This window comes from Actinia tenebrosa, unplaced genomic scaffold, assembly GCF_029948245.1.
Source record: "Actinia tenebrosa isolate PJP-AT-01 unplaced genomic scaffold, QUT_ActTen_1.0 PGA_scaffold3__52_contigs__length_22856419, whole genome shotgun sequence".
NCBI classification, from domain to species: Eukaryota; Metazoa; Cnidaria; class Anthozoa; order Actiniaria; family Actiniidae; genus Actinia; species Actinia tenebrosa.
In genome coordinates this window covers 17,997,279-18,010,757 of record NW_028292580.1, presented here as the reverse complement: position 1 = coordinate 18,010,757, position 13,479 = coordinate 17,997,279, and the positions used below count along the sequence as shown (strand labels likewise).

The 13,479-nt window shown below is 37.1% G+C and overlaps 2 protein-coding genes across 3 annotated transcripts; one reads left to right on the top strand and one right to left on the bottom strand.

The window, feature by feature from the left end:
* Positions 1-375: 375 nt before the first annotated feature.
* Positions 376-1,988, bottom strand: LOC116307554 (piercer of microtubule wall 1 protein). 2 transcript variants are annotated; one of them, XM_031717841.2, is made up of 5 exons: positions 1,863-1,988; positions 1,568-1,622; positions 1,377-1,475; positions 1,113-1,179; positions 376-836 (listed from the first exon to the last, which is right to left on the bottom strand). In XM_031717841.2, exons 1-5 carry the CDS (start codon positions 1,899-1,901, stop codon positions 701-703), a joined length of 396 nt encoding a protein of 131 aa, XP_031573701.1. In that variant the 5' UTR covers positions 1,902-1,988; the 3' UTR covers positions 376-700. The 2 variants fall into 2 exon arrangements, with proteins under 2 accessions (XP_031573701.1, XP_031573702.1); XM_031717842.2 differs by lacking the exon at positions 1,377-1,475 and having other exon boundaries at positions 1,508-1,622.
* Positions 1,989-2,463: 475 nt separating this feature from the next.
* LOC116307544 (transmembrane protein 116) lies at positions 2,464-13,138 on the top strand. Its single transcript, XM_089035397.1, has 13 exons — positions 2,464-2,713; positions 3,288-3,331; positions 4,829-4,892; positions 5,202-5,339; positions 6,261-6,365; positions 6,977-7,023; positions 7,144-7,233; positions 7,998-8,037; positions 8,347-8,433; positions 10,027-10,078; positions 10,400-10,492; positions 11,948-12,021; positions 12,284-13,138. The coding sequence occupies exons 1-13, from the start codon at positions 2,666-2,668 to the stop codon at positions 12,419-12,421; spliced, it is 1,020 nt and encodes a 339-aa protein (XP_088891523.1). The 5' UTR covers positions 2,464-2,665; the 3' UTR covers positions 12,422-13,138.
* Positions 13,139-13,479: the final 341 nt, after the last annotated feature.

The following is a 13,479-nucleotide window of genomic DNA, read 5'->3' as shown; positions in this document are numbered from 1 at the left end:
CCCTGTCAATATTCGTACAAACCTCTGTTTTCTTAGCCAATATAACTGCTCAGCAGTCATTTTGGCAGTGTCTATTGAAGGGTCCATGGGGAGGGGGGAGCAATTTTCTCAGCAACTTGTTTTGCAACAGAGTTGGGACACAAGTTGTACTTGTGTTTTCACAGTGCAACGGAGACCCAAACATTTTTTCTAATTGTGCCTACACACTGCAATGCAACTTGTGTCCCAACACTGTTGCGAGACAAGTTGCAGAAAAAATTGCTCATCGTGCCTTTCTGATGCAAATGGTCTTTCTATGAGCAAAGTACCGATGTATTAAACATAAGAATTTGAGGAAAATCTAAGTATTTTGAGCTATTTATGATACATAGTCAGTTAAAATTTGTTCATCAATTTAATGGATTTCTTTTAGAAACAACATTTATAAATGAGACATTTAACACATCTTTAATAATTACCATAAAAATATTTACAGCAGGAGAAGTTAATGACCAAATTAAGGGTAGTTGTCGTAGCAACCTGCACCAATAACTGAATGTCGGGTAGAAAATAAATAAGAACCTATGAAGTAATGACTCAACTGATAACAAGTAGCTTCTGCAAATCAGCAAACCACCGCTTTTTTGTCAGGATTAAATTTTACTTGTACAGTATTTTTCATTAAAACAAAATTTATCATTTTATATTTATCTAATGGTAATTATACAATGCTTTTGTCAAGTGATGTATTGAGAGAATAATTCCTGTACATTCCACACTGTCCTAAATGTGCTGAGAACTTTTGGCATTTGGCATGGAAACTCGTTGGCATGGTGTGAACTGTTGGAGAGCGATTCCTGCAAAGAAGTTGTTCAGAGGAGTTATTCCCAAGTAATGATGTGCTAATGGAAAAATAGCTATTTATTAAATACTAATCCCTTGGAAAGGGTGTAGAGTGGGGAATTATGATGTGCTAATGGCCACCATGTTGGTTGATCCAACAAGAGAAGCTTAATGAGGAATGTTTTGAGTAGTCAATTAACATAGCAGCTATGATCTAAAGCGCAATCACAGAATACCATGTTTTGTTGCACAGTAATATGAGATCTCCTCTATCTTGAACTCATACTCACCCATAATCCATTGAACTTGTTAAATACATGGGGTTAGTAGGTTTTGATCCATACCCTTGAAAACAATCTAAGATAAAAGGTTCAAAAGTTAGCCAGTGTGAGTAGGTATATGGGTAGGAGAATGGTTACTTAGAAGGACGTCCACTGTCTCTTCCCTAACCCTCCCCCTCTTCTCAAGAGGTCACAGAACTGATTCATAAGTTTGCGTTACATTAAACCCGAAGATAAAAAACCCAAGGTCATAGAGTGTCAAAGCTAACCAACCTTCTTCTACTGATGGTGCTTCGATTTTCATAGTAGCATTAGTCGTCGCAGGACAAGAAAATACTGGATTCCCAAGATTATTTATGCCTACGGGTGCTTCTATAAGATATCAAGAAAAAAGCTTTAATTACCAGGGTTGTTGAAGCGTTCTGGAATATCTGTAACTCGGTAATATTCATTGGTTTTCGCACCTTTTCCTGGTTTGGTTTTCTCGAGGTCGGACGAAGTGTTTTGAGTCATGGCCACCTTTAGAATAAAATATATATACCTTTATTTCAATATTAAATTAAAGAATGAAAGTATTTTACGTATTGTCATAACTTTATGTTTAGGACTAAGCTGTTCTTGTGGCGAAAAAAATTTAATTTTGATCTTGGAAACAAAGCGCAGTCGAACACAGCCTTTTGAGTTTGAGACGAAAATTGAAGGCGAATATCTTAAATATAACACAGATGATTCTAAATTTAAGATGAAAATTAAAATTACCTGTGTTTCAGCAGCAGTATTTGCAGCTCCGTTCGACATTTTAACAATATTTATAGGCTATTTTGACGATGGAAATAAACTCCTTCGCAACAACAAACTCTTCTTGTCGAAACTCTTCTTGTTCTTATTGCCCTCTTGTTGCTATGGTTACTAAAAATAGACTCCCAACGCACGCGCTTTTTTAAAAGCCGCTGACCAATACTTTTTAATAATCGAACCCAGTCTCTTATCGTTTTGTGATTATATTATTGTTATTATTATTATCATGATTAATAGAAAATACTAATAATATTGTTTATTAACAAAATTCAGCACTGCACCTTTCAGGAAAAACTACGTTGTGTCAGTATGGATAAATACTAGTAAATTTTGATTTTATACATCGTTAAGTTTATAAATGATTCATAAGGGTTATTTATTGCTCTGACTTTATTTTTCTCTGAGTTGTTTTTCTATAATTGATTTAATGACATCTCGAGTGTCCTAAATTTTAAAACCAACACAAACCTACAAACCTTATATCTTTATTGTTGCTATAGTTACTAAAAACCCGCTGACCACATTTTGACATCTCGACCCAGTCTCCTCTCATCGTTCATGTGATTTCACTTTTTGTTTGTTTCTCTGGAATTTATTTTCTGCACGGAAAGTTTAAGAATATCCGATAGAAAACAATACATAATATTACGTTGTGGTTAATGAAGTCTTGATCGTAAAATCCATGGCAGCACTTGAGGTTTTCGATTTCAATCGATCTGCGTAGTTTTTGGTTTCGCCCAGTTTAGACTAAGATCACAACAATAATGTTTGAGAGGAACTCTTCAAATTCTACATATCTGACAAGAAATGAGGTATGGCGTTTTAAAATTGCTATTTATCTACTCTTCAGATATTTTTCATGATTCTACGATAAAAATGAGTTATTTTTTACTATAAATGAAAGCTTTGAACAGCTGTTCTTGCGTTTGGAAGACAAGACTACCTTAATAACGTCTTCCGTATATTGTCACGTCTAAACTCGAATTGCTTTTTGATTGGAAAATAAACTAACTATTTAACACTTGATTCTGTATTTAAGCTTAAAATATCAAAGATTAGAGGTTTTTATAGTGTTGAAGAATGTGTTTATTTATCTTTCTTACTGAAGTAATATTTCGAGAAGTACCTAAGGGGTATGAATAAATTCACATTTGCAAGAATTTATCAGCTTATGATCATATAAGCTTAGCTTAGGTAAGTATGAATAAAAGGAGTTAGCAATTTGATTTGAACAGTTTATTGAGTTAAAAAAGACTGTGGATTTGATACTTGGTTGGTTCAAATATGAAGCTCAGCCCCTTCAAACATATTTCCTGGATAACTTCGAAGTCTTCCTTTTACATTTTTTCATTTTCACTAACAGCCTTAATATCATTAACTTTTCAGATGGAAGCTCTTTCTATTATCTACATTGTGACATCTTCTTTGAGGTAACTTTGTTGTATATATTATTAATTAATTGTAAATTGCGCAAAGAAATTCACTCGCCAACTGTCATATTTTTCTCCCTTAATTCCCTAAGGTCAAAGGTCATAGATCCATGATTTCATTTACCCCTGGCATGCCCCTCCCCAACCCACCTTACAATACAAACTTCTCAAGTCATAGTCTTTAGCTGCTGCATATGCACAAATGTATTTCTACTGGTTTTTTGAAAATTTTCAAAATTTTGTCGATACCTGAAGTCAGGATCCTGCTAACTCTATAAAAGAGTTTTAAATTTAGCCAGAGAACCTGGAGAAAAGAAGGAGTAGGCCTAAAATCTTTACTCACATGCAAGCTGATTCAAAGAATTCAAAGCAGTGAGGCCATATATAGTTATGGTACTTGCTTTGGTGCAAATTTAAAGAAGTCAATATTTAAAAAAATTCATCACCTTTTTTCTTTCACATTCAAGGTGACTAAGTGTGTTCTGATTAAAACCCTCCACAATCCACAATGATTTATATTTTAGATTAACAAGATATATATTCATTCAAGAATTTTATCTGCTCAGAAAACTTTTTCCATTCAAGGAAAAAAATTCTGCTCAAGAATTTTTTATGTTCAAGAATTATAACCATTCAAGAATTTTATTCATTCAAGAATTACTGCACATGTTGAGCTGTGCACTGACTCAGGTAGCCCAAGCAGCGCAATCTTTAAAAACAAAATGGCTGACAAACATCAAACTTTACTTTTATTTAAGTGACTAGTCGTTCTAGCACTTTTTGCACTAATTGCCCTATTTCATAATGACGTCACATCAAAACAAACTATTGTTTTAGTGCTAGGGATCATGGTCGCTGGAGCGGGATGGAATGACAACAACACATCTTAAATCACAATGAAATTTGGTTTATGAGCTGGGGAGGGCAAGAACAACTGAATATCTTGAACTTTAGAAGAAGTATTAAGTTTAAATTTAGCCTAAATTTTTTATCATTTTAGCCGATGTAAACAACCCGTGACATCATTATGAAATAGGGCAATTGGGGATACTTTTCGCTAACATGCACTACCACTACAATTAATATTCTATGCAAACAATGCTCCACTCACATGTTGATTTTTACGGAGGGAGGAAACCGGAGAACCCGGAGAAAACCCTCGTAGCATAGGACAGAACAACACATAAAACAAACTCAATTCACATGTGGCAACCACAGGGCTTGAACCAGCGACCTGACCCGATGGACTCATAGCGGTGAAAGACAACGCGTTAGCTGCGAATGCCACTCATGCTACCCATATCTTCTAGATCAATGAACAGACACTAAAATCTATAAAAAAAACATGAGAAAACATTAATACATTGAACAAACAGGCTTGAACATCCTGGACCACAGCAGTGAGAGGCAATTAGTAAACCACTACGCCATCCATGCCATGCATCATAAGGGTATAAAATGGATAAAATGTCTGATTGTATGATATTTTTATTCCAGCTTCTTTGGGTCTGCATCTATAGTCATTGCTGCTATACTAAAGAAAAAAGTTACTAATGCTGAGGTAATTATGGCTCAAAGTGAGCTAAAATTTTCCATTGCAATGAGAATGAGACTGTTCCTACTTCAACCCTTATTAATCACACAGTAATTTCCTTTTCTTCTTTCCTTCAAGAACTGTTCAATGTGCCATCTTTCATTGACAGACCTGATAGCACCTGCTATTTTCTCATTTTTGCATTTTTTCCTTAAATTCTTAGTTTGAACAAATGCTTGTGGGCTGTGCTTAGTTTCAAACAGCATTAAATTAATGCCACTTTGACCCTAGCCAATGACATATATACTAGTAATAATCCTTTTTCTTTTCTTCAAGATTCGTCCAATTTTTCATCTTTCACTGGCAGACCTGATAGCATCTGTTGGTTTACTGATTGGTTCTATATTATACTTGAAGAATGGACATAGTACTATGCAAAACAAGATCTGTTCCTACCTCACTGCCCTTTCAAGTGTAAGTAAAGGAGAATCAAGGGTGGAGTAGGGTCTCACACTAAATTCCAATTTGATCTGTGAGTTTAATAGCCATGCCCTAAATTGTTTCAGAATTTGATCTGTGAATTAGACCTGCCCTAAATGGTTTCAGAGTTTGATCTGTGAGTTACATGTGCCCCGACTTTGATCAGCCCAGAGGTTGTTTGAGAGTTTATTCTGTGAGTTGCTCATTCTCGTTCCGAGACCCTACTCATTAGCCAAATAGTAGGCCCTAGGAAACCCGACAGACTGGAAGCCAGAATCTTTCAACCAGGTGGTCAGAACCATGCTCTATCTCAGGATCACTGACTTTAAAATGACTGCCTTCTGACAGCTTGTTTACATCTTCTATTTGCAAAAGTTTATATGTTTGAAACTGGAAATAAGATTCGATTTGATTTGATTCATGATTCAAATATACATAACCATTCTTGTCAATTTGTTTTGTCTGGTATCGGTTGGTATGTTTGTTTATCCTGATGACCAATCAGAGTTCATTGCTATGTTATTTTCAACTTACAGCTAATGAAATTCCATAGAGTTTTAGGGTTTCCCAGAGCCTCCGAATTTCGCTATGAGGAGGCTCTGGGTACGAGAATGTTAGTTGCTTACTAATAGTTAGTGCCCTGTCTTTGATCAGCCCAAAGATTGGTTCAGGGTTTGATCTGTCGATCTGTGAGTATGCCGTGCCCTGACTTTGATCAGCCCAGAGTTTGTTTCAGGGTTCAATCTCTGAGTTAGTTAATGTGCCCTGACTTGGATAATTTATGGTGTGGTTTGTACCCAAGCTTGACCACAATGCATCATGTTCATTGTACTCAGAAATCATGACCTATAGGCAGTTTAGTTCTATATTGTCAATGTAATGTTATGCATGACTGTTGTGTTTATTCCTATCTAGAGCTTCTACATGAGTACATTCCTGTTCACTGTGGTTTATGGATATGAAGTGTATTTAAAAATGTATGACGAGCTTATCTCAAGAACAATGTCCAGATATGCTGAGGTAGTTTTAGAAATATTGACAGTTTAATAAACTTCTAAATTATAATTCGATCTATCAGCTGCCTTATCAATTGAGTTGCAAAACCTGTTAGGCATAAGCTCCAGGGGGGGGGACTCCCCTATATTCGCTATACGGGTACGTGCCGCCAAACAGGGTATAGGTTTTCAGCGATTCTACTCTGGAACAGGGTATATAAAATCGCGCTCACTCTGGAACAGGGTATATGAAATCACGCTCTCTCCTCTCTGGAACAGAGTTTTCAGCGATCTTGCTCTGGAACAGGGTATGAATTTCAGCGATTTTTACTCTGGAACAGGGTAAGGGTTCAGAGGGCTCAGCGGCACATCCATACCCTAAATGGGCAAGAGTACCCCCCAGGCATAAGCTGTCCACCAGGAGTGGTAAACACATTAGATTTTTATTAGTATAAACCTTAGTGGCCTAATTAGTGTGTGTGTCTCAGTGTTTTGCCTTCCACTCGTCAAAAATATCTACTGATTTTAGCACTGACTTTTTATTTTATTTACATGCTTTAAAACATGCTTTAAAGCGCATGCTCTAATGTACAGTGAGAATAAAGAAGTCAATAATTTACTTAATATTTTTTATAGGAAGCTGTTAAATTCCCAAGGATCTATTATCTATATTCATTATCCTGGTATGTAGACTGAGGTACCTCTTCTAGTGCAAATTTAAAGTTGCCATTATAGCAGTTGATGATTTTTTTAAAAATCTTTATTAAATATTTTATTCATTAATCTTTTTTTCCCTGTCACAGGCTATTCCCCTTGGCTGTGACTCTGTGTTTGTTTGCTATTGACAGTGGGGAACAAGGAAAGGGTTCTCTTAACGATGCTATATGTGGCACGTAAGTCATGGTTGTCTTAGATTGCAAATCATGTAGAAATGACATTGTCTTGCAAGTCTCGATTATTTTCGTTGCCCAGCCTCTCTTGAATTCTCAATTAGAGAGGAGAGTTTTCCACTTGGAATCTGTTGCATAAGAGTCCTACATTTCTCAGTTGAAACCCAGTTTTATTTGTATACTCACTTCTTGAAAGATTCCGCTCATAAAAATCTCTGCCTCTAATTTTAAATTAAGCATCTAGCGGTCTCATAAAGTCTCGGTTGGACCATTTTTTACCCCTCATGATTTAATAACAATAATAATAACAACCACAACAACAACAACAGCAACAATGTTTTTAACCGGAAGCTATCATGACACCAAGGTGTTTTTCAGAGAGGTCCTGCAAAAGCAAAATAAAACAAATCACGAAATAAATAAAACAAATTTTGATCAAAATCTCTCCTTAAACATGAACACACACAGTATAAATAAAGGGTGACTGAGCAGTAATGCAAATGCATGCCTTTCATCTCTGAGGTCAGAGGTTCTCTTGACTTGGTTTGCTTGACTTGGTTTCACATGTGAGTAGAGTTTGTTAGTCTCAGTCCAACTTTCCTCCCATGCTAAATTGCAATTTGATATGTGGGTTTAGCCATGCCCTGACAAGTTTGCATTATAAGCTTAAAAAATTGTTTTAGGGTTTGATATAATACCTGATGTCAGTAAACATGCAACTAATGACAGTAAATACATGTTTTTTTTCTTCTCATTTTTATGTGTAGATGCCTTCCAGTTTTTCATTATCGAACATCTAATTGCTCTGTAAGTAAGAGTTACTACATTTTCCTTGAAAACATCCCATCCAAGTGGGAGTGGGGCAAGGTAGAATATGAAAACTTAAGTGCTAACTAATCAGGGGCGGTGGAACTGGGTCCCCCCCCCCCCACAAAATATTGGTTCAAATGAAAAATAAATGCATAAATTCGATAGTTTTATGACGCATTCATCTGCAATCAAACAAAACAGTCAGTGGTCATTATCACATAGCATTAGATATAATATTTCAGTGCCCCCCCCCCCAAAGATTTTCAGCTTCTGCTACCCCTGCTAATTTGTTTGATTTCATTTCAGGTAACTGATGCAGATGAACCCGACTGGAATTCTGTTTTTAAGTATATGTTTTTAGCTATTTTGGGCCTCTCATTGTTAGCAGTTGTGGTAAGTATCAATGGCTGTTTGCTTTTTCTTCTTGCAAAAAGCATTTAAATGTGTTTGGAGGGTGAGCAGATGGACAGGGCTTAATGTAACAGTCAGTGGTAGAGTAGGCATAGCTCATCAGTTGTTTAGTGCCTGGCCTTTGGAGCTAGAGGTGCATCTATGGTTCGATTCTTAGGATCTATTTCGACTTCTCTCTAATCTTTGTACTCTTAAAACAGTTTCCAGAGTGTACACCTTTTGCCGTTCATTAACAGAAAATGTACATTCATTTGTGCCAATAGTTGTATCAATGACGTGTAATTATAATGTACTTTCATCAACACCACAAGTAACATCATTAGCGCGGATCAACTTTCAATAACGACAATTGAATATACGTGTACATTCATAGGCATCAATGGACAATCAATAGCGCGTTCGTACATTCATATGCGCGGAATGTATTTTCTTGTGCGCGAAATTCAACTTCAACTGACACCAAATGACAAACAATTGCATTTATGGACAATCATTTACCCAAAAGTGAAAATTCATTAGCGCTATTAGCATAATCATTGACAATCTATAACGCGTTTGGATAATCATGAGGGTCAACGTTATATTCTATAGCGTGGTTCGACAAACATTTGCATGATTCGAATAAACAATAAGAGAAATAAAACAATCATTAGCGATTTTTTTATCACTTTAAAACATATAAAAAACTCAGGAAACTGCCTCCATAATAGCGGCTGCGTAGGAGAATAGCAATTAGCTCACTTAAAGCAGCAATCAAAGCCGACATCAGCCGTCCAGAGATCCAACAACATACGAACGATCGGGCTGAGGCAAGACGACAAGGGATTGCTTTAGGTCTCTACAGAAAGCAGTTGCTAATGGAAGGGTTCCAGAGAAATGTGGCAACCATCACTATCGCTAAGTGTGATCAGTGGTTCAGATATATGCAAACGTATTTGCCACGATGTATAAATGGCGAAGAAATTGAAGGCTAAAATAGTTTTTTTTTAAATCGCTAATGATTGTTTTATTTCTCTTATTGTTCATTCGAATCATGCAAATGTTTGTCGAACCACGCTATAGAATATAACGTTGACCCTCACGATTGTCCAAGCGCGTTATAGATTGTCAATGATTATGCTAATAGCACTAATGAATTTTCACTTTTGGGTAAATGATTGTCTATAAATGCAATTGTCTGTCATTTGGTGTTATTGAAGTTGAATTTCGCGCACAAGAAAATACATTCCGCGCATATGAATGTACGAACGCGTTATTGATTGTCCATTGATGCCTATGAATGTTCACACATTTTCAATTGTCCTTATTGAAAGTTGATCCGCGCTAATGATGTTACTTGTGGTGTTGATGAAAGTACATTACACGTTATTGATACAACTATTGGCACAAATGAATGTACATTTTCTGTTAATGAACGGCAAAAGGTGTAATAAGTGGTGTCTGCTCAATAGAGGTACCACTGTATAGTTCTACTAAAGATAAAGGAACTTGGACTGACCTCAAAAAAATTTCAAAAATTAGTATAACAAAGTAGCAATATTTGCATTTTCTTTTTTCCCCTCTCTGTCTTAACAGATAATATACATACTTGTTCGAAATGTGTTCAGACGGGTTCAAAAGTCAGGAGGTAGGTGAAAATTGAACTTAAAATTTAAATTAACTTTAGGCTATTTCATTCAAATCAAAGTAGTTGTTTTTTATACACAGCTTTCTTTTGACCCATATTTGATTCAACTTTGAGGGGTACTTGCATTTAAATACAATAGTTTTCGTGTTTAGGTGAAATATGACAAGCTATTATATTTGTGCAAAGTGCCCCTCAAAGTTGAATCAGATGAGCCAAATTGAAATGACTTTTATGGCTCGTAAGGAACCAATAAATATTTAGATTACTCTACGTTCGACTGACTGGTCTCTTTTGCACCCCTTGCACCCCACCCCACCCTAGGTATGATGACAAACCATCAGTACAAACAAGAGACACTAGTCAGAAGATGGGCGTGTCTCTATCAAGTGGTCTTTATCTTATGCTGGTTGCCCAGTAAGTATAAGTATACATGTACAAAAAGTATAAGTATCAGTGCAAAAAGTACAGCTTGATTCTGGTTCTGATAACGTTGGTAGAGGACGATTTTTCGCGCAAGAATGTTGCTCGAAAAATTATTCTCGTTTAACAAAGCGTGGTTGTAATTTTTAAAAATATTTTGGCGGGGCAACATGTTCCAGGTTTTGAACCACCTTCAAAACTCAAGACATTGTTGACATCGATTTGTTGAAGAAATAGAAAACGCGCGCGCGTGCTGTGTGCTGTCATAAAGCACGCGGGGGTTGGCAGAACACGAGAGAAGTGTTAGGAGAAGCACGACGCGTAGCGGAGTGCTTCTCGATACTTCTCGAGTGTTCTGCCAACCCCCAAGTGCTTTATGACTGCACACAGCACAGCAAGCAAGTTTTTTATTTCTTTTATAAAATACAAATTACAATAATAGATAGGAATGACGCAACGGTAAGTGCGCGCGCGTGCAATGTGCTCTCATAAAGCACGCGCTCCAAACCAATCAGAACGCGATATTCATAACAGTTATTTTATAAGATGCCATATTGCTCGAAGCCAATTTTAAACGTAATAATAGGGCAATAAAAATCGTCTCGTGTAACATCACCCTAATGACACTGCTACAAGATTGCGAACCAAGGTTTTGGTAGACCTCAGTAGACCTCAGTAGACCTCAGCAGACCTCTGCAGACCTCTGCAGACCTCTGCAGACCTCTGCAGACCTCTGCAGACCTCAGTAGACCTCGGTAGACTTCACCAGACCTCAGTAAACCTCAGTAGACCTCACCAGACCTCACCGGACCTCAGTAGACCTCAGCAGACCTCACCAGACCTCAGTAAACCTCATCAGACCTCACCAGACCTCAGTAGACCTCAGTAGACCTCAGTAGACCTCAGTAGACCTCAGCAGAACTCAGTAGACCTCAGCAGACCTCACCAGACCTCAGTAGACCTCAGTAGACCTCAGTAGACCTCAGTAGTCCTCAGTAGACCTCAGTAGACCTCAGCAGACCTCAGTAGACCTCAGCAGACCTCAGTAGACCTCAGCAGACCTCAGTAAACCTCAGCAGACCTTAGTAGACCTCAGCAGACCTCAATAGACCTCAGTACACCTCAGCAGACCTCTGCAGACCTCAGCAGACCTCAGTAGACCTCAGCAGACCTCAGTAGACCTCAGCAGACCTCAGCAGACCTCAGTAGACCTTAGACCGTAGAAATTTCACACTAGTTTGTACAATTGTGTTAGTTAACTTTTTCACTGATAAGAGATATGCATTCTAGCCAAATTCTCTGGCAACTTGTTGCTATACAAAATAGTGAGACAAGCTACATATTGGGACAATTTGCACATTGTAATCCCCTTTTAAAATACCGGATACTATGATAAGAGTGCTTATTAAGTTATCATGTCTTAATTATTCTAACTTGTTCTTGATACAGGTATTATTCTTGGAATATGTTCCATGGTTAGCGATTTTAAAATGTCAGCATTTTACGCACTCTATATTATGCAGGTACGTCATAACTGTAGTTTCCACAGACAGTAAAGTCATTGTGAAATCTGAGGTTATGAAAAATATGACATCCTTTTGGTTCTCTTCTCTTCTCTTCTCTCCTCTCCTCTCCTCTCCTCTCCTCTTCGCTTCCCTTCCCTTCCCTTCCCTTCTCTTCTCTTCCCTTTTCTTCTCTTCCCTTCCCTTCCCTTCCCCTCCCCTCCCCTCTCCTGTCTCAGTTCTCTGAGGTCCTCTCTCACCATCATTTTTCTGTTCCTAACAGGCATCGATCAGTCCATTGCAAGGATTTTTTAATTGTATAATCTATGGATGGAGGCGCCGTGGTTTCAAAGAAATTTTACAGCAGAGAAACTACGGAAGTATGGAAAGCTCAAACGGAAGTCACACAAGAACACTCTAGTACTTCATACTGCTAAAAATATTGAATGAGCTATTGTATGGGATAAGAGAAATGAAAAGACTCACGGCTCTTATTTTGCTTTTCGTTTTAAACATAGGAGTTAAATCCGCATTCCATCAGAGCCTGAAGCCATTCCTGCAATAAGTCAGTGCTAAAATAGGTTAATTTCTTTTGCATCATTCGCTGTCTGTTCTACATACACCAAATTGAAAAAACATCGAACTCAAAAAGTTAAATCATCGATCCTAGGGGTATTCTAAGTAGTCAAAATTAGTATTTGGGAAGTGTTTGCATAATATCCATTCCTAGGTTAAAGAAAAGTCTGCCTCGAGTTGACATGTTAGGGCTGTTTTAGGGGAACATATTTCCAAGTTGGCGTGTATTTTGTCCCCAAAAAGCACTGCAATGGCAGTTTTTTTTTCCAACATGCAATGCTAATGTTTTCAAAAATGTGTGAAGATAAAGAAGATAAAGATAAAGATTTTAAAGTAAGAAAAAATATATTACGGTTAAGAAGTGACTGTTTTTAAATTCGAGATCTCTTGTACAATTTTTTAATTCTTTTTTGCGCATTGCTTTACAAGCGAACCTTTTTTTTTTTTTTTTTTGAAAATCGAATATTTATTACAGTGATTTTACTTGACCCGTGAAACAGAATTGTATATAATAACTGACTCGTGTAAATGAATGAAATAAAATAAAAACTCATTATGTATATCTTTTAAACTCGCAACTATCAGTTCTGCAGCAACGGACTACTTCGACGATACGGCGGCCATCTTGGATCGCAAGGCATTTTGGAGAGAGTGGGGGGGAGGGGATAGACCTTTTTTACAGTAATGACGTTGATTGATCTTAACAGCTCGCCAAAAGGGAATATAACAAAAGATGAATTAAGACGTCACATCGATCACTTTTACTCATAAAAATAAACAAACATACGAAACTCTATTATCGGTCATTTTTGTTTTGGCCCCTGGCAAGATGACCGCCGTATCTTGGAAGTAGTGCGTTATCTCAAGTGAAGCATTATAGCTAGACTCTGCCAATTAATTTGT

What these genes read in the sequence shown, in the direction of transcription:
- LOC116307554 (XM_031717841.2), bottom strand. Translation starts at nt 1,901, where the DNA reads ATGTCGAACGGAGCTGCAAATACTGCTGCTGAAACACAG. An exon ending in ATACTGCTGCTGAAACACAG is followed by an intron (nt 1,623 to 1,862) that starts GTAATTTTAATT and finishes TTTATTCTAAAG; the next exon opens with GTGGCCATGACTCAAAACAC. An exon ending in GAAAACCAAACCAGGAAAAG is followed by an intron (nt 1,476 to 1,567) that starts GTGCGAAAACCA and finishes GATATCTTATAG; the next exon opens with AAGCACCCGTAGGCATAAAT.
- LOC116307544 (XM_089035397.1), top strand. Translation starts at nt 2,666, where the DNA reads ATGTTTGAGAGGAACTCTTCAAATTCTACATATCTGACAAGAAATGAG. An exon ending in ATCGAACATCTAATTGCTCT is followed by an intron (nt 8,038 to 8,346) that starts GTAAGTAAGAGT and finishes ATTTCATTTCAG; the next exon opens with GTAACTGATGCAGATGAACC. An exon ending in ACGGGTTCAAAAGTCAGGAG is followed by an intron (nt 10,079 to 10,399) that starts GTAGGTGAAAAT and finishes ACCCCACCCTAG; the next exon opens with GTATGATGACAAACCATCAG.